This window comes from Brassica napus, chromosome C5 (assembly GCF_020379485.1).
Source record: "Brassica napus cultivar Da-Ae chromosome C5, Da-Ae, whole genome shotgun sequence".
NCBI lineage: Eukaryota > Viridiplantae > Streptophyta > Magnoliopsida > Brassicales > Brassicaceae > Brassica > Brassica napus.
In genome coordinates, this window is record NC_063448.1 from 7501236 (window position 1) to 7528490 (window position 27255).

The 27255-nt window shown below is 38.7% G+C and overlaps 1 protein-coding gene, 1 long non-coding RNA gene and 1 other non-coding gene across 3 annotated transcripts; 1 reads left to right on the forward strand and 2 right to left on the reverse strand.

Moving 5' to 3' along the window:
* Positions 1–10187: 10187 nt before the first annotated feature.
* LOC125588062 lies at positions 10188–10294 on the forward strand. Its single transcript, XR_007324458.1, has one exon. It is a non-coding gene; the product is annotated as a small nucleolar RNA R71 (small nucleolar RNA).
* A 2526-nt stretch (positions 10295–12820) lies between these two features.
* LOC106399409 lies at positions 12821–14855 on the reverse strand. The gene is made up of 2 exons (XR_001280015.3): positions 13343–14855; positions 12821–13085 (listed from the first exon to the last, which is right to left on the reverse strand). It is a non-coding gene; the product is annotated as an uncharacterized LOC106399409 (long non-coding RNA).
* A 7371-nt stretch (positions 14856–22226) lies between these two features.
* On the reverse strand, positions 22227–22974 carry LOC106398451 (MLP-like protein 328). The gene is made up of 3 exons (XM_048757161.1): positions 22944–22974; positions 22572–22737; positions 22227–22485 (listed from the first exon to the last, which is right to left on the reverse strand). Exons 1-3 carry the CDS (start codon positions 22972–22974, stop codon positions 22227–22229), a joined length of 456 nt encoding a protein of 151 aa, XP_048613118.1.
* Positions 22975–27255: the final 4281 nt, after the last annotated feature.

A 27255-nucleotide genomic window follows, 5' to 3' on the forward strand; every position in this document is an offset into this window, starting at 1 on the left:
GGTTTAGAAAATAAAAACGTGCATAATGAAATGACCAAAAGGCCTTTGAGAAATCATAAGTTCGAGCAGAAATAAGACGCGCAGCGACCTCCGCTCGTCGCTCCGACAAGTCGCTCCATGCTTCGGGAGCGACCTCGCTGCGTCGCTGCGAGAGGTCGCTCCGGACTCGTTCTCGCGTCTCTGAGTGATGAAAACGCGAGCGACTCCTCCCTGTCGCTCCGTGAAGTCACTCCATGCTTCGAGAGCGACCTCACTGTGTCGCTGCGAGAGGTCGCTCCGGACTCGTTCTCGCGTCTCCGGGTGATCAAAACGCGAGCGACTCTTTCCTGTCGCTCTGGTAAGGTCGCTCTGATAGGAAGATCAGAGCGACTTGATGGTGTCGCTCCGGACTGGTCGCTCCGGTAAGGTGCTCGCCCAATGATCACTTTAAACACTTCTTTTGAACTCCAATTGCACCCAAATGTCTCCAAAAACTCCATGTGGTACTCCAATACCTGATAAGGACTCATGTATGCAAAATGCAACCTAAACATGGCTAAATCCTAATCTATATGATCAAAATGCACATGGGTGAATGGATAAAACAATAGAAATATGCAAGATATCAACTCCCCCAAACTTGTTCTTTACTTGTCCACAAGTGAACTTTCTAGAACTCATAGGGAGAGAGGTTTGAAGGTGGGAGCTCATAGCCAAAAGAAACACAACTAGCAAACACAATTAGCACACTCTCTTATTATACTCTAGCTTCTCTAGGCCTATCTCAACTCCTTTTGCCCCTACACTCATCATCAAGCATCCACACATTCAAATCAACCAACTCTCACATTCATTAAGCACAAAACATCTAGTGAATTCTTGCAAATGGTCAGTCGGTCCAAGTCATTTGGGTAAGGGAAGGCTTTTATTCAAGTGATTCAAGAGGTTCGAAACATAAAATCTTTAAGGTGGTTTACTCTCGAAACAAGTAGCCTTGACATTGCACATAATATATCTAAGAAAGGGACCAACTCATGCATACAATGCTCAATCTCCATTGTTCTACCCTTTTCCCAAACATACAATTACACAATCTTTCCCCAATGTCAAGCCCAACTCACATCTCTCACCAAAAGATCTCAAGAACGCCCTGCACACAAAACTATTTTCTTTGAAATCTCATAAGGATTTTTCTTAACTTCAAAACAAAATTTAGCTCTAAACAGTTTTGCTAGCCCCCTTTCTTCTTTTTTTTTTTTTTTTTTGGGGGGCCAAGACTTTTCATAAACTGAGCTAGAAGTTTCTCAACTTATCCCATAAAGACTAGTCAATTAAGCACAAGAGTTCACTCTTTTCCTTCCACTTTCTCATACTCCCAAATCAAACTTTACAACACTCACCCCCATCTATGGCTAGACAATGACGTGCCTAATCTAGCAAGAATGAAGATCAAGCATTGTCGTTCCCGATACTCTCAACATTATGCACATGTAAGACTTTCCTAAGAAGGCCTCACTCATCAAACAATGAAAGCTTAAAAGGAGGGAAAGGTTTTTGGGAGTGGTCTACCACTAGAGTTTGTCAAAAAAGATTGGCATAAAAGATGCGACAACTCAAGTGTGTATAGCCATGACTCAGTACACAAGGGACCCTAAGCAAGAAGCATTAAGTTCGTTTAGTTCAAATAGGGTCGTAGTTGGCTTCAAAGACTAGGTTTCAGCAATCAACAAGTTTCAAGAAGAGTTTTCAAGGCACGAAACATACAAGTCTTTTCGAGAGGTGCATAGCTTTTCAGGTGAAACGTAGTGTTCTTTATAAGGCATTTAAAATCATTGCTTGAATGCAACATATATGCCCTAGACTCTCCTAGAAATGCAAAATGATGCAAACTAAATGAATTTGTTTTTTTTTTTTAATGCAAATAGGTATGCAATGCATGACTCATGAAACAACATCAAAGCAAACATGATCAAATGCTTGGTACCTCCCCCAAACTTGAGTTACACAGTCTCTGTGTTGTCAAGTAAAGAGAGAGAGATACCGAAAAGAAAACTAATATGCAAAAAGGAAATGGTATATACAAGGGAGAGAAAGAAGTACCTCCTATGGATAGTAGGTGGGGCAAGATGCCCCAGCATCGTCGTCGTCAGGTGGGAAGGAGGTGTAGTAACCACCGGATGCTGAACCGGAGCCTCCATACCATGGTTGGCTCTCAACCTCGTCAATCTCGACCTCACTATCAAAAGAAGCGAGGGATGGGGACTTGTTACCGGAAGTGGAAGGTTGAGTGGGTGGGTTCCTCCACTTACGCTGAAGCTGCGCAGCAGTCAGGGGGAAGCCAAGTCTGCTGAGGTGGAGGCTGGGGGTTTGAGGTGTTCGTGAAAGCAAAGTCTGCTGAGCTACATCCAGCTATTCCTCCCCTGGTTAAGACATCAGCTACTTTCTTCATGAATTTGGCTGAGGTCTTTGCCTGCTTCTTTACTGTCTTGCTTAGCGCCTTGCACTTATTCTTCAGCTTTTCTATCGTTCTGTCCTGAGCCTTGTTCCACCTCTGAAGGCGACCAATGTGGTCATGAGCATCACGAAGAGCTCCAGGGGGAAGAACTCCGTCATGTGGTTTGAAGTAGTAGCGCGGAGGTCCATAGATATGCTCAGAAGGGTCTGCAACAGGCGAGTCATGTCGCGTAGGAACACTCCTTCTCTTTGATGGAGCAGCATGAACTGGATCGAGAGGCCCGTGTTCTCCAAGAAAGTACTCATGGGGTATGTTGAAGCTGATAGCTCCAGGTATTTCTAAATTCGTCAGGTTCCGGTTTGGAAGAACCACTTCGACTGGCTTGCCCTGCAAGTAGTAGTGGTAGACGTAGTCCTTCCCATACATCCCACTAAAATAGGTAGCAATCCTCAAGTAGGTGCCATCAATGAACTTAGGTCTCGCTGCGTCCTTTCCCAAGGGAACATTCAGAAATTGGAGCAGTGGTGTGATCATCCACCTATCCCCATCTTTGGGCGCGAATCAGTGGTGTACCACGCCCAGTCTCTGTAGTGCTGGAGACGACCCACAAAGAAACTGACCATCCCGAAGGTAGCATAGATGTCGGTGCTGGGAAAGGGTAAAACTCCAGGTTGGGCGTAGGGTCGGATAGCCGGATAGAGCAGTCGCATGTCTTCCTCAGTAACCGTACCAGCTTGCTTCCGTGGGTAGAATGCATGGACGAGCATCATGTGGAGGTAACGTACGGACGGGTGTCGGATGTGTGAGTTCTTGTCAGCCCCGGTAGTGTGTTTGTTTCCAGTGATCAACTTCCAAAGCTCCGTGGGAAGGTTCTCACACTTGGGTAGGGAGTGGTCTTCTAGGTCTTGGAACCCCATGACTCTCCCAATGTCCTTGAAGTTCATGTTGTATTCTCGTCCATTGACCTTGAAACTGATTTTGCCCCATCCTTGCCTCACATGCGCGGTGTCGTGGTAAGTGACCGCAAGAGAAGATAAGAACTGACAAGTGACATCCTTGTAGAAAGGATATGCCATGGTGAGGAGTTTTGGCATCTTCAAATGTCCTAGCATCTCCTCAATGTCAGATTCAAGACCCAACTCCTTCAGCAGATCAAGGTCGGCGAACCTGGTTGGAGTCCAAGTGACCTCATTCTTCAAGTGATCATACAGCTCCTCCACAGATGGAGTTTTCGCCCTATCTCGATCAACCGCAACCCCCTTGCCTTTGCACATCTTGGCTTTCTTCGTAGGTGTCTGCTCATCAGCACTCTCAGTTTCACTTTCCTCATGGTTGGGAACTGCTACACTTTTTCCTGCCCTCTTCTCCTGTTCTTTCGATTTCCTTGCAGCCAAAGTCTGCTGTCAAACAGTCCTCTGCGTCCCTGAGCCAGTTGGCTCGCAAGCTAAAGCTTTTCCTCTTAGTGCAAACTCTTGTCTTTCAGCTTCTTGTCTCTCAGCTTCCAACTTTCCCTTTGTCTTCTTAGCCATTTTCACCTGAGAAATTAAAAACTCGAAAACGGATAAGTAGATGGAAGTAAAGAAGGGCAAGACTTTGCAAGTGAAAATTGCAAAAGTGAACTTAACAAATGAATTATCAATTTAAACTCAAGTTCAACACAATGCAACAATTCTCACTCTTGTAACACCTTAACGCATCTAGTTCACCCACAGACACACCCAATTAAGGTCAAATTCGAAAACCTTCAAATCCATGAACCCTAATTTTGCCAAAGTGCAAATTAAACTCAATTTCACCATTTATTCGACAACCCAACTTGATAGATAAGCTTTCCCTAGTCTATTTCACCACAATCTAGCAAGAAAATGACCAAATTTCGATTTTCAAATCCTAGGGTTCATGGACCTACGAATTTGAATTTAAAAGCTCAATACCTTGCTTTGGATGAAAAGAAATGGTGAATGGGTGGTGAGGAATAGGCTACAGGGGCGAAAGCTTGGATTTAGAAACAAGAACTAGTTGATTTGGGTGAGAATTGAGAAAGTTTTGGGATTTTTGGTGTGGGTGAGTTTGAGAGAGTTTGAGAGTTTGTGAGAGGAGGGGAGAGTGATAGAGATGGAGTCGCGGGGGTTGGGGTAGGTTTAGGGTCGTCCGGTTCGGTCTAGGGTGGTTAAGGTCGGTTTACTTGAATTAAACCGGGGTTTAGAGTTAGAAAACTTACCTGGACCGGCTCAGGAGCGACGTGAGGGTGTCGCTGCGAGAGGTCGCTCCCGAGTCATTTTCTCGCATCGTGATTCGACGAAAACGCGAGCGACCTTGGAGTGTTGCTCTCGAAACCTCGCTCTGGAGCTGGAGCGACTTCGAGGTGTCGCTCTAGGACGTCGCTCTGGGCCAGTTTTTGAGCTCCGTGACGACGAAAACACGAGCGACTTCGAGGTGTCGCTCCCGTAACGTCGCTCCCAGCTGGAGCGACTTCATGTGCTCACTCTGAGAGGTCGCTCCGAGAGTGTTTTTGGAGCACAAAACGTCTTTAAGCCGAGCGACCTCGAGGTGTCGCTCCCGTAACGTCGCTCCCAGCTGGAGCGACTTCGAGGTGTCGCTGTGAGACCTCGCTCCCACGCACGATTTTTGCTCAAACCTGCATCGATCAAGCACCTGCACACGACTTCTCTCTTTTTTTTTTTTTTATGCAATAAGATGAAAATGAAAATACCAATGCAATATATACAAGGATACGCATGGGACTTCCTCCCAAGTGAGCTTGTTTTAAGTCTCTAGCTTGACTTTGCCTCTTTTTGGATTAGGCCGGGGTAGGGTCAGACAGTGGAGTTGAAACCCCATCTTCCTCTGGTGCAGTAGCCATGTAGAGCTTAACCCTTTGCCCATTGACTGTGAAGTCTCTTCCATCAGTACTCCACAAAACTATTGCTCCATATGGCCTAACCTCTTTGACTTTGAAAGGACCTGACCACCTTGACTTAAGCTTTCCTGGAAATAGCTTCAGCCTAGAGTTGTAGAGAAGAACTTGATCTCCTTCTTTAAACTCTCTCTTCAGGATATTCTTGTCATGGAAAGCTTTAGTCTTCTCCTTGTAGATCCTTGAGTTCTCAAAAGCATCCATTCTTATCTCATCAAGCTCATGTAGCTGAAAAATCCTTTTCTCCTTGGCACTCTTGATGTCAAAGTTCAGCAACTTTATTGCCCATAGTGCCTTGTACTCAAGCTCCACTGGCAGATGGCAAGCTTTCCCATACACTAGGTTGAAAGGTGTGGTGCCCAGTGGTGTCTTGTACGCTGTCCTATAAGCCCAAAGTGCATCATCAAGCTTATTGGACCAATCCTTCCTTGTGATCCCCACAATCTTCTCCAAGATAGACTTGATCTCCCTGTTAGAAATCTCAACTTGGCCACTTGTTTGGGGGTGATAAGGAGTTGCCACCTTGTGCTTCACACCATTCTTCTTGAGAAGTCCCTCAAGCAGTTTGTTAATGAAGTGGGAACCTCCGTCACTGATCACAACTCTTGGGACTCCAAACCTTGGAAAGATGATGCTCTTGAACATCTTGGTTACAACTCTAGCATCATTGGTGGGGCTTGCAATAGCTTCCACCCATTTGGAGACATAATCAACAGCCACAAGGATGTATTTGTTTCCAAAAGATGATGGAAATGGTCCCATGAAGTCAATACCCCACACATCAAACACTTCAACTTCAAGGATTGGATTCTGAGGCATCTCATTCCTCTTGGTGATGTTTCCTCTTCTTTGGCAAGAATCACACTTTGAAACAAAGTCTTGTGTATCCTTGAACATATGTGGCCACCAGAATCCAGCTTGTAACACTTTCGCAACTGTCTTGAAGGTGGCAAAGTGGCCTCCATAAGATGATCCATGACACTGTGTAAGGATCCCATCAATCTCCTCATTTGCAACCACTCTTCTATAAAGCTGATCCTTGCAGAGAATGTAGAGATAGGGTTCATCCCAGTAGTATCTCTTCACATCCTTGTAGAACTTCTTCTTGGCATAGCCCACAAGATTCAAAGGTTCTCTTCCTGTGGCTAGGTAGTTCACCAAATCAGCATACCAAGGTTCCTTCTCTTCTGTTGCCTTGACTTCTTCCAGCTTCCTACCAGTCTCACAAACTGCTATCACTGCTTCAATAGCCATGATCTGCTCCTCAGGAAGTCCTTCGTCAATAGGAATACCAGACTCTACCCTCAACCTGGACAAATGATCAGCTACACCATTCTCAACTCCTGGCTTGTCCTTAATCTCCATATCAAACTCTTGAAGCAAAAGGATCCACCTCAAAAGCCTGGGTTTTGCATCCTTCTTGGCCAAAAGGTGTCTCAAGGCAGCATGATCTGTGTAGACAATGACTTTAGACCCAACCAAGTAGCTCCTGAACTTCTCAAAGGCAAAAACAATTGCCAGCATCTCCTTCTCTGTTGTGGCATACCTCATCTGAGCATCATTGAGGGTTTGGCTGGCATAGTAGATCACATGGGTTTTGCCATCTTTCTTCTGCCCCAAAACAGCTCCCACAGCATAGTCACTAGCGTCACACATGATCTCAAAAGGGAGATCCCAATCAGGTGGCTGGACAATTGGAGCACTAATGAGTTCACCTTTCAGCTTCTTGAAAGCTTGTAGACATTCCACATCAAAACTGAAGGTGGCTTCCTTGCACAGCAGCCTGGTCAAAGGTCTAGTGATCATGGAGAAGTCCTTGATGAACCTCCTGTAGAAACCAGCATGACCAAGAAAACTCCGGATGTCTTTCACTGTCTTTGGTGGGGGCAAACCAACCATAACATCGATTTTGGCTTTATCCACCTCAATCCCCTTCTCTGAAATCTTGTGTCCCAGCACAATCCCTTCCTTGACCATGAAGTGACACTTCTCCCAATTCAGCACAAGGTTGGTGTCTTCACATCTCTGTAGGACCCTGCACAAGTTTGACAAACAAGCAGAAAACGAAGATCCGTAGACAGAGAAATCATCCATAAATACCTCCACAACATCCTCAATCAGATCAGAGAAAATTGACATCATGCACCTTTGAAAGGTGGCTGGAGCATTACATAGACCAAATGGCATCCTTCGATATGCAAAGGTACCATAGGGACATGTGAATGTCGTTTTCTCTTGATCATTGGGATGTATGGGGATTTGGAAAAATCCTGAGTACCCATCAAGAAAGCAATAGAATGGGTGATTTGCAAGTCTCTCAAGCATCTGATCAATAAATGGTAATGGGAAATGATCCTTTCTAGATGCGGAGTTTAGTTTTCGGTAATCAATGCACATTCTATGACCTGTGATGGTTCTTGTTGGTATCAATTCATCCTTGTCATTTTTAATCACAGTGATACCACCTTTCTTTGGTACAACATGCACAGGTGATACCCATTTAGAATCTGAGATAGGGTAAATAACACCAGCATCTAAGAGTTTAAGAATCTCTTTCTTTACAACATCCTTCAGGTTAGGATTTAACCTTCTTTGATGCTCGATAGAAGTCATTGATTCATCCTCAAGATGTATCCTATGCATGCACAAAGAGGGTGATATTCCCTTGATGTCATCCAGTGAGTAACCTATTGCCTTTCTAAATCTTTTAAGCGTTTTCAAAAGTTCAGATAGCTCAGTTTCAGTAAGTTCACTACTCACAATGACAGGATAAGTTTCATTAGGACCAAGGAATGCATACCTTACACCATGGGGGAGAGGTTTAAGCTCCACTTTAGGTGCCTTAAGCTCACTCCAGTCATTCTGCTGGGTGTCATCTTGCTGAGTGGCTGAGACTTCTTGGTGAACCATCTGTGGAAGCTCCTCGTACTGATCCTTACTGACAAACCCCTGGTGTGAATCCAGCATCATCCCATAGGCAGTACTCTCCAGGTTCTCAATCACCACAGCCTCTCTCTCTACAGTCAAAGCATGCTGTAGAGGGTCCTCTAGTGACAACTCTTCAAGGAGTTCATCAGCAAGGGCGTCCATCTCTTCAATGTAGAACACTTGCCCTTGAACTGTTGGCCTCCTCATTACCTCCTTGATGTCAAAATGGAGAATGTGCCCTTTACCCAGATGGAGATCAATCTTGCCTTCTTTCACATTAACAATAGCTCCTGCTGTTGCTAAGAAAGGCCTTCCAAGGATTAAAGGGTCTTGAGCTTCTTCACCCATTTCAAGCACCACAAAGTCTGTAGGGATCTCATAATTTCCAACCATCACTGGGAGGTCCTCTAAGATACCCACAGGGTACTTCACTGAACGATCAGCCAATACCAGAGAAAGTCTACACTTCTTGTACTGAGTGAAGCCGAGCTTCTTAGCAACAGATAGGGGCATCAAGCTGACACTAGCTCCCAAATCGCAGAGACATCTATCAAATACCATAGGTCCAAGAGCACAAGGTAATGTGAAGCATCCTGGATCTTCTAGCTTCTTTGGAATGACAAGCCTCTGAATGATAGCACTGCACTCATGAGTGAGAATCACCATGCCCTCCATCTCTTTCTTCTTTGCAGCTACAACATCTTTCAGGAACTTGCTGTATTGAGGAATCAACATGAAAGCATCAATAATGGGCATTGTGACCTGGACTTCACTCATTTGCTTTTCAAATAGAGCTTGGTACTTCTCTAGCAGCTGCCTCTTGAATCGACCTGGGAATGGGAGCTTGGGTTCATAGGCAGGAGGAACAAAAGAACTTTCACTTGCAGGAGTGACAACTTCACCATCCTTAACTGTTTTCTTCTCTTCTCCAACCTTTCCTTTTCCTTTGGCTTCCACTATCTTCTCCAAGATCTCGTCATTGATCTTCTCATCAACAATCACCACTTCATCATCTATGTTGATGGCGACCCCCTCACTTTGTTTCTCAGATCCTTGGTGAGAGCTCTCTGAGGTAACTCCTTACCATTCCTGAGAGTGATAGCTTTCATGGTTTCCTTTGGGTTTTGCTCAGATTTTCCAGGTAGAGAACCTTGTTGGCGATTTTGTTGAGTGTTCATGGCAGCAAACTGGTTTTCCAAAGCTCTGAACTTATTGTTGAGCTCATTGTAGCTCCCATCAATATTTGAGTGAAGGTTCTTCAACTCATAGCCAACATGCTTCTCACTTCTTGTTTGAGACTCCATGATTTGTTTCAGTAGAGCTTCAGTGTTGTTGACTTGAGGAGTTGAGGTAGAGGGATTAGATTGTTGTTGGGAAGAATGGTTGCCCTTGTTGTTGAAACCAGGAGGAGGGTTTTGCTGAGGTTGATAGCTGCCTTGCTGATTATTCCGAGGCTGATAACCACTCTGTTGGTTGTTGGAATAGGATTTCTGTTGGTAGTTGTTGTACTGAAAGTTGGGCTCTTTCTTGTACCAGCTACCATTGTTGTTGATGAAACACAGCTCTTCCTGACCTTCCAAACCCTCAACTTCATGGACAACAACTGGTGTCTCTTGGCTTGGGTTGCCAACAAAGTGCAGCTGCTCTTGGGTAGCTTTGTCAGCAATGAGGATGTCTATCTTATCCTGTAGAGCCTTCAACTCCTTCCTCGTCTGCTTATCATCTGTTCTACTACCTCTGTCGTGGTCTCCACTGTAGACTGCATCACTCTTAACCATGTTGTCAACCAGCTCCTCTGCATCCTCCTCAGTTCTCCCCAAGAAGAACTCATTGCTAGCTGTATCCAGTCTGGCCCTGTACTTAGGAAAAGCACCACGGTAGAATGTGCTCAGCAAACTCTCCTTAGAGAAACCATGGTGTGGGCATTGAGCTTGGTAGCCCTTGAATCTCTCCCAGGCTTCACTGAATCCTTCCAAGCCCTTCTGTTGGAAGCTGGAAATCTCATTTCTCAGCTTAGCAGTTCTTGAAGTAGAGAAGAACTTCTCCAAGAATGCTCTCTTGCAATCATCCCAAGTGGTGATGGAGTCGCTGGGTAGAGACTTCTCCCACTGATGTGCCTTATCCCCCAAAGAGAAGGGGAATAGCTTGAGCTTTAAGGCATCTTCGGACACACCATTGGTTTTTGACAACCCACAGTAGTTGTCGAACCTGTCCAAGTGATCAAATGGATCTTCTAGAGCCAAGCCATGATACTTGTTGTTCTCGATCACGTTGAGGAGTCCTGATTTGATCTCAAAGTTGTTGGCTGCCACAGCGGGTGCTCGGATTCCCAATCTATGACCATGAATGTTGGGGCGATCGTAAGTGCCAATGGGTCAAGCTGCTCGCTGTTGGTTAGCTGGGGCATTGTTATTAGCGCCATTGACGCCTGCATCATGTTGATGAACGTCTCCCATATCAGTGTTCAGTCTTTGCAGTTGAGCCTGTTGCTCTTCATCTCTTTTCTTTCTAGCACACTCTCTCTCTAAAGCTCTGATGTCTGCAACTCGTGGAACTAGGTTTGATGGACCGTTGCTCCGTAAGTTCATACACCTGTAGATTAAAGGGAGGTGAAAAAGAGTCAGTAACAAAAGAAAATAAAAATGACTTAGTCGCAAGCAATTGACTAAATCTCAATGTTTAAATCTACTCAGAATTTGGCAACGGCGCCAATTTGATGTTAGGAGTTTTCAAGGCTCCTAAGACAAATGTTGTAGTATAAATGATTGTCGAACCAGTTCTGAGAGATATCAAAGCACCGAGAATGCAAGTAATCACTTAATCTAAGTGCAACCAATGATTTAGATGGGTTTTTAAACTATAACTAACTAAAAGGAATAACTAAATGATGCTTTCTTAACTATGGGAAAAGAGAACTCATGGATATAGGGATTAGAACTCGGGTGATCAAGTTTTGAACTAAGGATGGCAAATGATCAATCAAACTATCAACCTTAAGCTTAGACACAATCCTAAACAAACTCTATGTCTAGATGAATGTTCATTTACTAACACAATTCAAACATCAAATGTCTTTGGTTGAATAATATGAAAGCAATCATATCTAGCAAGTCCAATGGCTATCTTAGCACCTCTAACAACAAATGTCTTTGGCAAAGTATGCTAAAAGCTTAGAAGAGTTGTCTCGGGCATTTCCTCGAACACCTTTCAGGTGAGAAATGCCTAAGGATCAACAACTGAGTGACCAACTCAGAAGATGCATTATGTTCACTCTGTTAACAAGGAAATATGAATGATCTACACTAAAACATCCTAGCTCTAACCTAATCACCCTTAATCTCCCTAACCCATGAATTCAAAAGGTGATTACTCACTAATCTCCATGATTCCTCTTAAACCCATGTTGGATTTCAGATTAATCATGTAGAGATACACAGAAAATAGATAATAAAACACAGAATTTCAATAACAAAACTGATCAATTGATTCAAGAGATGACTTTCCAAAGGTTTTTGGTGGTTTTTCTTAAGAACAAAGATGATCCGCCTCCTGGTGGCTTACAGAGTATTAAAACATAGGTTTAGAAAATAAAAACGTGCATAATGAAATGACCGAAAGGCCCTTGAGAAATCATAAGTTCGAGCAGAAATAAGACGCGCAGCGACCTCCGCTCGTCGCTCCGACAAGTCGCTCCATGCTTCGGAAGCGACCTCGCTGTGTCGCTGCGAGAGGTCGCTCCGGACTCATTCTCGCATCTCCGAGTGATGAAAATGCAAGCGACTCCTCCCTGTCGCTCCGTGAAGTCACTCCATGCTTCGGGAGCGACCTCGCTGTGTTGCTGCGAGAGGTCGCTCCGGACTCGTTCTCGCGTCTCCGGGTGATCAAAACGCGAGCGACTCTTCCCTGTCGCTCTGGTAAGGTCGCTCTGATAGGGAGATCAGAGAGACTTGATGGTGTCGCTCCGGACTGGTCGCTCCGGTAAGGTGCTCGCCCAATGATCACTTTAAACACTTCTTTTGAACTCCAATTGCACACAAATGTCTCCAAGAACTCCATGTGGTACTCCAATACCTAATAAGGACTCATGTATGCAAAATGCAACCTAAACATGGCTAAATCCTAATCTATATGATCAAAATGCACATGGGTGAATGGATAAAACAATAGAAATATGCAAGATATCAACCGTCACTACAAGAAATATGTACATTGTTAGCGCTGAAAATATGCTATATTAGATGTTTGATAGCGAATTAATAAATGCTATGTATACGGCAGCCATCATAGGTACCCCTTCTACGATAGCATTTTTTTGGAATGCTATGAAATATACACATATCATAGCAATACTCCTATGATGTTATTACTTTTTACCATAACATTTATAGTTTGCTATTATAGAATGAAGATTATAATAGCATTGATCTATGAATCTTGATAATACATTTATATATATATAAATTATCCGGAATGTATATTTAATTTCTTTTTAAAACATAAATTAGAATTAATTTATAATTAAATCAGTTAAGTTGACTAAAAATAATAAATTGGTATTTTTATAAATTGAATTTTGGTTTACATGGTTTACAATTACAATTACAATTACATGGTTTACTATTACAAAATGGTTTACTAATCAAACCACCGCAGCATCTAAACCCTAAACACATGTTCTCTCCGCCGCACCACCACACTACGACCACGCCTTGCACAACCGCCGCCGAGACCACGCCTTGCACCACAGACGCCGAGACCACGCTTTGCCTTCTCCATAGTCAAGCCTCTTGTACATCCTCCAACTTCCTTTACCAAAAACAAATCAAAATCAGATTCAAAGGGGAGCAAGAGATAGAGAGAGACGCGACTCTGTCACACCGCCTCCGGATCTGTTCTCTCCATCTCACTACAATCCGACTAAGTGAAGAGATAAAAAGAGACACCCTGTTCTTGTGAGTTTCAGATCTGTAACTTTTCTTTGAAAGCAATTTCAGATATGTAACTTCATGAACAAAAGAGAGAGTTGACAGGAGAAGAAAGATAAGACATGAGAAGAGTCATACATTGAGAGGGATGAGAAGAGCTGGTCACGGCCGATAAAAGAAGAGTCTTCGCGGCGGCGGGAGAGAGTCAGCACGGCTGTGGCTCGTCAGGGATGGGAAGGGAAAATCCGGTGATAGCAGCTCGAATGGAGCAGGGGAGGTAATGAGCAGAGCAGTATGAAACTTGAGAAGAAGAAATTTTGTGTCTGCAGAAGAAAGAACAAGAGAAAGTAAATGACGAAGGAGGAGAAAAGGAGAAATAATTTTAGTCCATGGATTCAACTTAATCAACGGTAGGGATAGTAATCCGTGTGCTTTTAGATTGACCAGTAAGATTATTTCTCTTTTTGTATTAATTTATTATTACTTATAAATTATAGAAAAGAAAAAAAAGAAAATATGTATATATATATGTTCGTAAATTCTTAAACTGTACCATATGTGTATATAAGACAGTAGCGGTCCTGACTATTTCAAGACCACAAGCTAACTAAAAAAAAGGCTGAGATTGGCATGTACAAGGTTCGAACCCAGGCTTCTAAGTGTAAAGATAGATGATTTACACCACTAGACTAAGAAGACTTTTTGGAAAAATGGCTGAATTTTATTTATATTATTTGAGGGCCGGAAGCCCATGCTTCCTTAGCTTCCCCTCAGGGCCGGGCCTGATATAAGATTTAATAAGGTTTGAGGATTGGGTAGGGTTTGAAGTTAATTTTAAGGTTAAGAAGTTTGGATTAAAGATTACGATGTAGGGTTTGAAGATTAGATTAAAGTTAGAAAAATATATTTTAAAGTTATATTTTTAAGAATTATATTTCAATTTAGGTTTTAAGTTTGAAGATATTAACTTTAGTATTTATGTATATCACTTGGGTTATATGATCTTAGTGTATAGTTTAGGGTTTGGAGTTTAAATTTAAAGGTTATAATATAGTGTTTGAGTTTGAAAATATTAGGTTTGGTGTTTAGCGTATGATTTGGGGTATGTTGTTTAGGTTTATAAGAAATTTTATAAAAATACATTTATGTAAAGTATCTATTTAAATAAATCTAAGATTTATATATAATTATAGGGTTTGGAGTATAGTGTTTTGGGTTTGGATTTAAGATTATATTTTTAATTAAATTTGAGATTTGAAGTTAAATAATAAAAAGATTAGAGTTTTATGATTTTTAGTTAGAGTTTAAGGTATATTATTGATTTGGAATATTATATAGGTTTATAGTTTAGGGTTTAAGATTTAGATTTAATATTTGAAATTAAATCTCGAGCGTTGATTCAAACACGAAATTAGAATTTAAATTTTAGATTGTATTTTAAAAATGATTTAATTTTGAATTTAAATTTAAGGTTATAGTAATATTATGAAAAATTGAAGTTTTAAAGTTTATGTTTAGGGATTTGGGTTTAAACCCTAAAACATAAACTTTAAACACAGTGCTCAAAACTTTAGTATTTTCTTATTTTAATCTTAAATTTTAAGTTTAATTCAAAATTTATATTTTCATAAATTTAATTTCAAATATTATTTTTAAACCTCAAACCATAAACTATACTTATTTCATATGCCAAACCATAAACTATACTTATTTCATATAAATATAATTTAATTTTTAAACATAAATTTTTTTCTTTTGATGAAATTTCAAAATTTTGCAATAAATGATGATTTTCACACCTAATACAATTATATAAAATATCTTATAACACAACTCTAATTATCATCTATTCATTACAATTTCATCTATAAATAAAATTTACATTTCATTAATTTTATAAAACATACATTATTTCATATATCATCCAAAGTATACATACACCAAAGCAATTCTAAGATTGCTAAGTTGTGGTGATTGATTACTACAATTAGAGGGATAAGTGAATTAGGGTTTAGGAGATGTAGAATCAAGCTCACTTTTTCTTAGGGTTCTAACAGAAAAGGGAAAATGAGAGATAAGAGAGAGGGAAAACAAGAGATAAAAGAGATGAGAGGGAACGTTTATGAGTTTCACTAAGTTTGCGTTGGGAAACCTGATTTTAAGCTTCTGATTATTAAAAAAATTTCATAGCGTTTATATAATGCTATTATAGAGTTATGAAATTTTAAACTCATCTACGATAACAGTTCAGTAAAACGAGCTATAGTATTGTGCTATGAATGTGGACTTTTTTTGTAGTGCGTCTATGTATTTCGTTACATTTCTGGTGTGCGGTGCTTCTCACCATCACCGGAAAAAAACTCACATTTTTCTCTTGTTCTTCCTTGCCTTCTTCACCTATGAGATTACATGGTATTTGTTGCAGATCGGGTCTATGAGTTTTCAGTTGTTCGGTTGCTTCCCACGGTATTGTAGGCTGTTCCAGTCAATATTGACTGCTCCTCTTCTTCCTTAGATTTCATCTAATGTTAGGAACTGCATCTCCTTGGTTGGGTCAGAGTTTATTCGTCTTTGATTTTGTATTCCTCGTCGTTAGCTTACCATCAATAGTCTCTGATCGTTTTGGTTTTCAAGATCTAGTTTTTGGTGTTCTGACTTCTATGCTCTCTTTCATAGCTCGAGGACGGCTCCATAGTTTTCTGATTTCGCTCCGTCTCCCTTTCCTTCTCTATTCTTGCATCTCTTTGCAGCATTCATCGCATCTCTGGTGGCTCTCCCTTTCACCATGTTTGCCACTCGAGATTTGGATAATGTTTTCGTTCGTGTATGCTATGTGGGCTTGGAAGGTTATTTTTGGTCTCAAGTTTAGTCTCTTATTTTTTGGTGGTTGTCTTCCATTCTCCCTCTCTCAAGTTGTTTCTTTTCTTTCCATGTTTTCCTTGGTATAGGTGAGCGGAGTTAGTCTCTTGGAGCTTTGGTCTCTTCTATCCAGAGCTTTGTGGTTTTTCACTTGCATGTCGTCTTGTATGTTCTTTTTTAGTTTGTGAGGTGTTTCTTACTTTTTAGCTACTGGTTGTGATTCCGGTGTTTTAGGCATATATTTTCCTGCTTTTTGGTGGCTTTGGCCTTTCGATTATTATTCTCTCTTTGGCCCGCTTTCTTAGTTTATGCGTTGGTTGTCTAGTTTCTTATTCTTAATTTGATTATCTTATGGTACTAATAGTGAAATAAATATAATTTGTAAATGAAATAATAAAAATTAATAAAAATAATAAAATGATGAAAAGTCGTGCTATTTTTAGATGTGAATAAATTAAATATTTAAAATATATTTATACTATTTTATTTATTTCTTGAATTTTAGAGACCAATAAGTGTGAGAAGGATTAAATAATACACAATTAGAAATTGATGGAGAAAATTGCAATAATTTAAAAGAAGAAGAATTTAAATACAAAAAAAACATGAGGACACATGTTAACAAACTCTCCTTCCACATGTCATAAGAAGGGAAAAAGCCAACTTTATATATATAGATTCTTACCTCTTAGCTGGTGGTTGTCCTTATCGTTCGTTATGTATGTCTCTTCCTGCTTCGTGGTGATTTTAGCCTTCTGTTGATTATTTTTCCTCTAACCCGCTTTCTTGGTTCTTTGCATTGGTCTTTGATCACGCTCCTTTGTGTTCGAACGATTGCTTTATCTCAAGATTATCTTTCTACCTTTTTCTGACTTTTGATTGTTTTGGCCAAGACACTCAATGATAAAGTGGGGTAAGTTAATTTTCGTTCTTGATCGCCTTTGAGCTCTGGACCTTTGTTGAGTTAGTGTTACTTTGGTATTTTGTTTTCTATGATTATGGAGGTTTTATGTTTAGATTATGTGTTTTGCTTTAGTTTAGTTAATATTAAGATAAATATATAGTTGTAAATGAAATAATAGAAAATAGTAAAAACTAATAAAATAGCGAAGGGTTTATGTTATTTTTAGCAGTGAATAAATTAAATATTAAAATACATTTATATTTTTTACTTATTTCTTTATAGTTTTGCAATTTTTTGAACAATAAAATAGATTATCAAACTTCAAATGATGATAGTTAGTGTGAGAAAAATTAGATAGTGAATAATTAAAAAATAATGAACCAAATTGCAATAGTCTAAAAGAAAAATGATCTAAAATGTAAGAAGACAAAAAAAGAGGACACATGTCAACAAACTCTCCTTCCACATGTCATAAGAAGAGAAAAAAGTCTACTTTATATATATAGATATAAAATATACAGAATACAGAATACTATAACCTTTGAATGCTACATGTACAAACTTAATTTTTTGTGTTTGTTATGTATATGCATTCCATTTTCTCTACATAATATAAGTGAACGTTGCATAAAAAAGAACATAATATAGGTGAACAAAAAAAAAGGATGATACATATAATATAGGGGAATTTGCCAAAATTAATTCACAACTTGATTTTAACCTCAAACCTATACCCAAACTTGAATCAAATGCAAAACTAACGTAAAAGCCTTGTGAAATTATAGCTCAGCCCCTTGTGACCAAACAAAAAAACAGAAGCCATTTTTACGAATATAGCTCCAGTAAATCGTCTGAGATGTTGGAAGTCGTCTGGACGACTTCAAAGTAAGTCTTCTGTTGTAGCTGATCTTAAAAATAATTTATAAATTTTTTAAAAAATATTTTGATAAGCGAAAAATTAAAATCATGTAATTATAAACAGATTTATGTGATATAAATTAAAATATAACAAAATTGAATTGTTTTCAACATAGATGAGTGTAGGTAGTGAATCATGGTTTTCTTTGGTCTAGGGTTTGGCAACATATGTTGTAGTATTGTATGTATTCTTAGGGTTAGATTTTGGAAAGATTAAATGTTTTTTGAAAAATTAAATTTTTACCTATACGTGTTTATTTGTGTGTATAGTAAACACTTTTGAAGTTTAATTTGATTTTATGAAGTGTTTAGTTAGTTAATTAAGTTTAGGGGTTATGTTTAGGGTCTAGACGACTTCCATGTAAGTCGTCTGGAGAAGAAATTAAAACAAACGACTTACATGTAAGTCGTCCAAATATTCCCTCCTAAAACTTTTTTAAAAATTATTTTCCCGCTTAAATATTTTAAACCAGACGACTTACTTGTAAGTCGTCTAATAAGTCTTCTATTTTAGTTTCCCGCTAAAAATATTTTAATTTCCCGCTAAAAATATTAAAGTCTTCTGGACGACTTACAAGTAAGTCGTCTAGGAAGTCATCTGAATCAAAAATATTTAACCTAATTGGATTTTTTGTCTCCCTATATAAAGAAAAATTTACACATTCTCTCTTCTCTTCTCAAATGGCTGCAACAAAAATGTAATGTTCATCATTCTAAAACTCTTCAACCTCTCTCTAATCTCTTTGACTTGAAAACACCAAACTTTATATGAATTTTTCAGTTTTGTCTCATGTCTTTCTTACTAATCTATCTTTTTTTGCAGGTTTTTAATCAGATGATACTCATCTTCCATTCATTTAAAGGTAGATCTATTAATTTTATATATGTATTTTTGTGTGTTCTATAATGGGAGATTTATCTAATCTTCCACTCTTTTTCTCTGTTTTTAAGCCATTTGAACGTTTTTGGATATGCAGGTTTTTCAGATCTGGATTTGATATGCAAGTTTTTCAGATCTGGAACGACTTACCTGTTAGTCGTCTAAAATATAATGCACTAGACGACTTCCAGGAAGTCTTCCAGATGACTTCCAAACGACTTCCAGGAAGTCTTCCAGACGACTTCCAGGAAGTCTTGAAGTCTTCCAGACGACTTCCATTTCAGTTGTCTGGACTTCCTGGAAGTCGTCTGACGAAGTCTCCCTTTCATAATAGATCTGAGCGTTTTGGTAAGTTTTTATGTCTGATTTTTCTTCATTTGGTAACTTCTTGTTGTATAAAATTCTTACTTTTTTCCCAAACTAAAACTCTCCAAACCCACTCTAATCTCTTTGACTTGAAAATACCAAACTTTATATGAATTTTTCAGTTTTGTCTCATGTCTTTCTTACTAATCTATCTTTTTTTGCAGGTTTTTAATCAAATGGTACTCATCTTCCACTCATTTAAAGGTAGATCTATTAATTTTAGATATGTATTTTTGTGTGTTCTATATAGGTAGATTTATATAATCTTCCACTCATTTTCTCTGTTTTAAGCAATTTGAACGTTTTTTGGATATGCAGATTTTTCAGATCTGGATTTTATATGCAGGTTTTTCAGATCTGGAAGACTTCTGGGACGACTTACCTGTTAGTCGTCTAAAATATAATGCACTAGACGACTTCCAGGAAGTCTTCCAGACGACTTCCATTTCAGTCGTCTGGACTTCCCGGAAGTCTTCTGACGAAGTCTTCTTCCATATCAAGTGGAGTCCAAGCTTTTCTTTTTAGAGGAATGATCTATAATAGTTTTGTTTGTGGTCTACTCTTTTAGTTGTGAATTTTTTGTAAAATCAGTAATAATGTTTCCCAAGATGTAATACATGTGCTAACAATGTGTTTATACATTTACAAATCAATGAAATAATAGACTTCAATAGCCTTTTTCTTATCTTTGGATCTCTCATATGCATAATAAACTCCAATGGTCTTTTTCTCATCTTAATAAACAAGAATGTTGGTAGCTTCATATTGATACAACATTTTAAGAAGCATTTTAACCCTTCTTCCAACTCATAACAATAATCATCATTAGTGTCTATAACAATAATACTTAAGAGAAGAAAACAAACAATAGTAACTAGTCAAAGCATATCATATTTTTTATAAGTTTATTTTGAAAAACTTAGTCAAATTTAGTAAAACTAAGGGAGAAAACATATTTTGAAAATATGAGTTTTACATATCTTGAAGTTACTTATCACTCTTAAAAATACAAGTTATTCAAAAACTAGCGTAGAAGACTTAAAAACTAGCGTAGAAGACTTCCATGGAAGTCTTCTCGGATCAGTTAGAAATTTTAATTAACGTGAATGTTGGTAACCTCATAAATATCATCAATTAAGTTAAAATTTCATTCAGTAGCCCAAATATTCATTAATAAACATGAATTAACAAGAAAATGTTAAAAATTCTTTATAGTTTTAGATAAAATGCAAGTTTATTAAACATTGACGCAGCCGACATCCACGGAAGTCGTCTAGTAGACTTCCAGAGAAGTCATCCATTTAGGTCATTTTTGCAATTAAAATTTTACAAATACTCTGTTGTAATGAGTAAGTTAACTCTACAGACTCTGTGTTCATGTCCAGAGTATAATCTTCTTGAGCCATTGCAACAAGATCAGCATGTGTCGAACCTTCACTCAAAAGTAACATTCTCGCTCCTTTGAAATGATCAACCACAAAATTCCAAGATCCATCTTTCAACAACCATTCTCCATACACTGCATGTAACTGACGCATCATCTGAAAAAGCCAAAATAAAACACATTAGCAAACATAGAACAAAGAAAACTAAAGTTTATTAAAGATCGACGCGGACGACTTCAATCAAACTCTTCCAGATGACTAAAATATAAGTCGTCTGGTCAACGCAGAGGTTATTTTTGCAATTGACTTTGAAATATGTTATCTGAGACGACTGAAAAATAAGTCATCTACTTTTGTTTGGTTAAAAAAAACTCCAAAAAGCTAGACGACTTACATTTCAGTCATCATAGGTTAGTTTTGCATTTGACTGGATTATTTCAGAAGTTTGACTTTCCTGATGACTTACATTTCAGTCGTCTGGTGAAAAATTGAAATATCAATAATTTATTAAAACTCGACGACTTACACTTAAGTCGTCATAGGTTAGTTTTGCAATTGAAAAATAAAACTTCAATATTTAATTATATATAGACGACTTACAATTCAGTCGTCCGTCCGACGACTTACATGTAAGTCGTCCAAAATTTTATTCCGAGATTCTGGTCAAACCTCGTAAATCCTGGGGGACTTACATGTAAGTCGTCGGACGGACGACTGAATTGTAAGTCGTCTATAGATAATTAAATATTGAAGTTTTATTTTTCAATTGCAAAACTAACATATGACGACTTAATTGTAAGCCGTCGAGTTTAAATAAAATATTGATATTTCAACTTTTCACCAGACTACTGAAATGTAAGTCATCTAGGTTCTTTGGAGATTTTTTTGTAACCAAACAAAAGGAGACGACTTATATTTCAGTCGTCTCAGAAAACAGATTTCAAAGTCAATTGCAAAAATAACCTCTGCATTGATCAGACGACTTCGTCTACAGCCAGACGACTTCGTCTACAGCCAGACGACTTACGAGGTAAGTCGTCTGGACGAACAGATCTGGAAAAAAACTCGATTTCATACCTTAAATTGGTGAGATAACTTCCTTAGCACACATAAGGCTTCTCCAAGCACACAGAATCTCAAACGAAAGTGACCCACCTAGAATCGTTAGCTTCTATGACTCTATGAACCATAAAAAATGTAGAATCAAAATTTTGAGTTTTTTTAGTTGAATGTGGAGAGAAAGTGAGAGAGATGTTGTGTTTAGTTCATAAGAATGAAGAAAGAAGAAGGGTAAATCGATTTTGGAAGCATTAAGAGCTTCAAATTAGTTGTTCATGGTGGTTGGGGTATTGATGACAATGACAATCTTGTAATTACTTGAAGATGATGAGGGTGAGAGAGTAAAAATGTTATTTTCGAAAAAAAAAAAATTTGATGGCATTTTCGTGAATTATATGAACTTGTGGGGTGAATAGGGCAAAACTAATTTCCAAAAAAAAGAGATTAGTTTTGTGTTTGATTTTGAGTTCTAGGTCAATTTTGCAAAAAAATCCTATAATATAAGCGCATGCAATACCGCCATTATTATCAGCATAAATGTACAGAATTAAAAGGAGCTAGGCGGATGATTATGTGACAAACACGAACTACATATTTATATTCGTTACGATAGATGATGGCTACGCCTTCTTCTCGTTCTTGAGAAAGTGATCATCCATGTCTGCAGCCAAGCTCTTGGCGAATTTCATGTAGTTGATGGGTTCGGGCGAGCCTTCGTTGCTCCCATATCATGGTGACTTTGCAGACGCAGCCTTGCTCAGTCTTAGGGATGAACTGGAAGATGACGTCATACACCTTAAGCTGATCCATCAGGTGACCCTCAAGCCCTCTGGCCGACACCGCCATCTTGTCGTCGTCAAACTCTCTCTTCTCCGTGAGTACCTCTTGCTTCCCATCTTCGTACACAAGCCTAGATTTAACAGAAAATGCTAGAAAGTTACATATATAGAGAGAGAAAAAAGTAAAAAGTGGACCGCATGTATATAGTTCCAGGACTTGATGGCACTGTGGGTGTCCCAGACGCCTTCGTGGACGTAGACACCTTGGATGTGATGGCCGACGGCATCCGAGAAGAAGTGGTTTTCGCACCTCTTGTAGTGATTCTTAGCCGACCCTTTAAGAGAAACCTCTGTCACCAGGTCCGGCCCAATACAAATATGGGCTGGAAGCAAAAAAATTTGACTGGTTACATATAAAAAAATAGAAAATGGTAGTTTGATGTACCCGAACCGAGCACCTCAAACACAATAATCGTAACCATAAACCAACTGCGCTACCAAAGCTTTTATCGAAAAGAAGCCGATATATTTCATATTCTATGTAGATCCGGAAGCACATGCTTCCTTTGCTTGTGTCCAGGGCTGCTACCGTCTGTCACGTATGTTCCTGACATCGCCATGGTGAAGCTTCTAAAAAGCTTTTGGTTACTTTTCCTTGGAAGAGTGTATTTTTTAATTGTTGTTTTCTGTATGGTTGATGCATAAATGAAAGTGTAGCCCTTCGTTTATACACTACAAGAAAACAGGGGGATTCTGATGGCCGAAATCGTCGGAAATTCGTCGGAATAGACCGATTCCGACGACTTTCTGACGAACTCGTCCGTCGGTATCGTTTCGTTGGAAAAAAAAAATTCGTCGGAATTTCGTCAGAACTTCCGACGACTTTCTGACGAATACCGAGAAACGTCATTCTGACGAACTTCCGACGATATTACGATGCAGATACACGAGACCAGAGTTCATCGGAAAAACTACGTACCGACGGAGAATGTTCCTCGGACACTTCCGACGTAGAGTGTTCCTCGGTACATTCCGACGGCCAACGGTCGTCGGAATATACCGACGGCCGTTGTCCGTTGGTAAATTCCGACGAACGAGGTTCGTCGGTAAATTCCGACGGATATATGTCCGTCGGTATATTCCGACGACCACTGTCCGTCGGTATATACCCATTTTTTTTTCAAATTAATTTTGCATTTTTATATATTTTTTGATATTAATAAATTTAAAAAATCAAAAATTTAAAACTAATAATATTATAAAATTTAAATTCATAAAAACCGAAATAGGAAAAAAACATTCATAAAGTTTAAAATTCATACAAACCGAAATAAAAAAAAAACATTCCGAAAGTTTTAAAAAGCCGAAATAAACTAAGATGAACTCAAAGACATCAAACGATCTAGCTTCTGCATAATCTCGGTGTTGAACTTCTTCTGGGATGCCAACTCAGCAAGGATAGTGGCATTCTCCGAACGGATAGTGGCATTCTCGGAAAGGATAGTGGTGTTCTGCTCCTCCAATGCCCCAATCCGTTCATCTTTGTCATGTAGCTCCTCGAGAATCATGGGATCGGCATACGGAGCTTGTGAAGAAGATGCCGGATACGAAGAAGCACGACGGGCCAACCCAACTAAACGGCCTCCTTTCCTTTTAGGAACCGCCTACAAAAATATTTAAAGTAAGTAAATAGGGACAAGTAAGTAATCGACATTATTAAAAAAATATATTAATAAAAAAAATTACCTTTTCAACCATCTCATTTATTTGCAATAGAGACAGGTTGGTTGAAGCTCCCGTGGAGTCGCCGTCATCAGAGAGAGGCTGAGATTGGGAAACTATTTCAGCTTCCACCAAATCAACTACACCTTTGATCACGGGGTCCTGAATTTGACCCGTCGTCTTGTTGTAGACGATCAACGGGATTACCGTCATTTGCTTCGATCTAAAAAAACCGTCATTATTAGCCAAGAAATATATAAAATATTTATTTAAAAAATATAAAGATAAATAATAATAAAAAACTTACAAGTTCATCCTCCTTAGTAGACATAGAGCAAGCGCCGAGGTTGTGCACATACATACCTTTCCCGCCACGATCGCTCTTCCGGTTCCTGGAGTTCCTAGAAGACGTCTCTGCAGTTTCTTCCTTCTCCCAATGAGCTATCAACTGCTCCCACACCGACCCGTTGATGAACCGTGGCTTCTTGTTCTTCTGCCAAACTGTCTTCCACGAGTTTATCTGCTTTGTGTAAGAGTCCATGGCCTTTTCGTTGAATTTCTTACGGACTGTTTCCGTAAGATCGGAGTGCCAGTTGAACTCTTGCTACAAAACAAACACAATTTAATAAGTAAATATATTTAAAAAAATGTTCAAACTTTAAAAAAATGAAGAGTTACTATACCGCGAACTGACGAAACCACAACTCTCGTTCGTCGGAAGGGATCACACTCCACTTTGGATATCCAAAACGGAGCATGGAGTACATCATCTGGTTGATGCTCCGGCTAATGCCATTTTTCGACTTGGTGAACCTTTAAAAAAAATACAAGTTAGCAAGTTAATTAAAGGAAAAAATATAACGGTACAAATAAAAAAATACTAACCAAGTGCTATGGCCTCGTCGTGGGTTGGTTTGGAGAAACGGGAGATGCTCTCGACCTGGTTGTTGAACCAATAGATGAACCGGCATGACCCCCGGATCCTATTGAGCAGCAGCGTGAGGGGCAGCGTGAGGGGCTGAGGGAGCTGGAGCGGGAATATATGCGGGAACCGAGTCATGAGACGATCCCGATGCATGGGAACTGCTCACCGAACTACGTCGAAGACGGGCTGCGGGGCGGACTTCATCCTCGGCCCTAAAAAAAAAAATTAACCCATCAAACATATTTTCAAATCATTTCTATTTTTAATGTTTTCATTTATATATTTACAAAAGGTTTTATAAACGTTTTTAAAAAAACTATTAAACCTTTTATATATATATATATATGTATACAAAATTATAAAATTTTTATAAATATAGAAAATTGTTGTTAAAAATTTATAAATGAAGAAAAATGTTGTTAAATATTTATATTTTTTTTTAAAAAACGTTTTATTATACATAGTTTATTAGTGGAAACTTATAAAAAATTATAAAAAATTTTAAAATTTTTATTATACATGATTTACATATATATATATATATATGTATATATACAAAATTATAAAAAATTTATAAATATAGAAAAATGTTGTTAAATATTTTTAAAAAATTTTAAAAACGTTTTATTATATATAGTTCATTACTGGAAACTTGAAAAACGTTTTTAAAAATAAAAAAAAACGTTTTAAAAAATCAAAAAACATTTTTAAAAATCAAAAAATGTTCCAAAAAAAACTAAAACAACAATCCAAACAACAATCTTAACTTATATATCCTAAACTATCCATTCAATCCTAAAATTTTCAATCAAACAACCTAAAATCCGAGATCAACTTCCAAAACCCTAAACAATTGATAAAAAAGAAGGTTTGGGATGATTCTTACATGATTTGGGGTTTGGGGAAGAGATACGAGGGTGAGGAGAGGATTCGCCGGTGAAGAGAGGTGGAGAAAGGCCGGAATCGCCGGAGAGGGGGAGAAATCGCCGGAGTGTTTTCGTTTTGTGAGAGAGAGGCCGCGGAGATAACGAAGAAGGAAGAAGAAGGGTTTTTATATCCGAGGATTCCGACGGACACGGGTTCGTCGGTATTCCGTCGGTATAATTAAAATATACCAAATGCCGATTCGCAAAAATTTTCAAGCGGTTTGGTTCTCCCGGGCTAATTGAAATTCCGACGGAATGTGTCCGTCAGTATTTTCCGACGGACACATTCCGTCGGTATATTCCGACGGAATTCCGACGACTTAGTGTTTAGGGTGTTGATTTCAAGTTTCTAAATGTAAAATCCAAATCTTTGATAATATATATAGTATTTGCATAAAGATTTAACAATAAAAATGTTTTATAACACGATTTTACACAACAACACTTTTTGTAGTGTAAGCTTATATAAATATGATTGTATAAGTATATAATGTTAAGATGAGATGTTATGAAAACAATGATATGCATACATAAATATTTTAATGAGTTGTGATATTTGAACGGTTGCGATCTAATACTATACTAAACACTTATTATGTGTTATTTTCATAGTTTTGGCATCTAAATTTATAGATTTTTATGATTGAAACTTTATAGAAAAACATGTCGTCGGTATTTCGTCGGTATTTTCCGACGAAATACCGACGACCTTTCCAAATTTTCAATGAAACCCGTTGTCGTCGCTATGTCGTCGGTATATTGCGAGGGATTTCCGACGGACCATTAAAAAAAAAAAAAAAACTAATCAGAATCTTCTGAATCTTCATCAAACTCCCCAACCTCGGCTTCCGGCTCTAAATGTACGACAGCATCATGTCCAAACACAGTCAAATTCTCAACGAGTTGAACATTTTCCAAATCTTCAACTGTCTGGGCGTTGCTGGTAGAGTCTGGTTGCAATGGTTCATCATCATCAGAAGTTCCATCCACTCGTCCTCTTGGGTTGATTTGCGTTACAGTAACCCATGGATCGTCTCTGTACGTCACCCGAGGGTAACTGATGTAGCACACCTATACATATCAATTATACAAGTATTAGTAAAATATATAACATTAATTAATTATATTGGTAAAAAATTATGAATAGATTGACATACCTGATCAGCTTGCGAACCAAGAATGAAGGGATCATAATATTGAAGTTTCCGCCGCGAATGAACTGATGTAACACCAAACGCATCAATCTTCACTCCTCTATCTGGGGTGGTGTCATACCAATCACAATAGAATACTACACAACGCAATCCAACCATTCCAGGAAATTGGAT

Coding starts and splice junctions, on each gene's coding strand:
- LOC106398451 (XM_048757161.1), bottom strand. CDS start 22,974: ATGGCGATGTCAGGAACATACGTGACAGACG. Junction 22,738..22,943: donor AGGAACATACGTGACAGACG/GTAGCAGCCCTG, acceptor TTTTGCTTCCAG/CCCATATTTGTATTGGGCCG. Junction 22,486..22,571: donor GACACCCACAGTGCCATCAA/GTCCTGGAACTA, acceptor TGTTAAATCTAG/GCTTGTGTACGAAGATGGGA.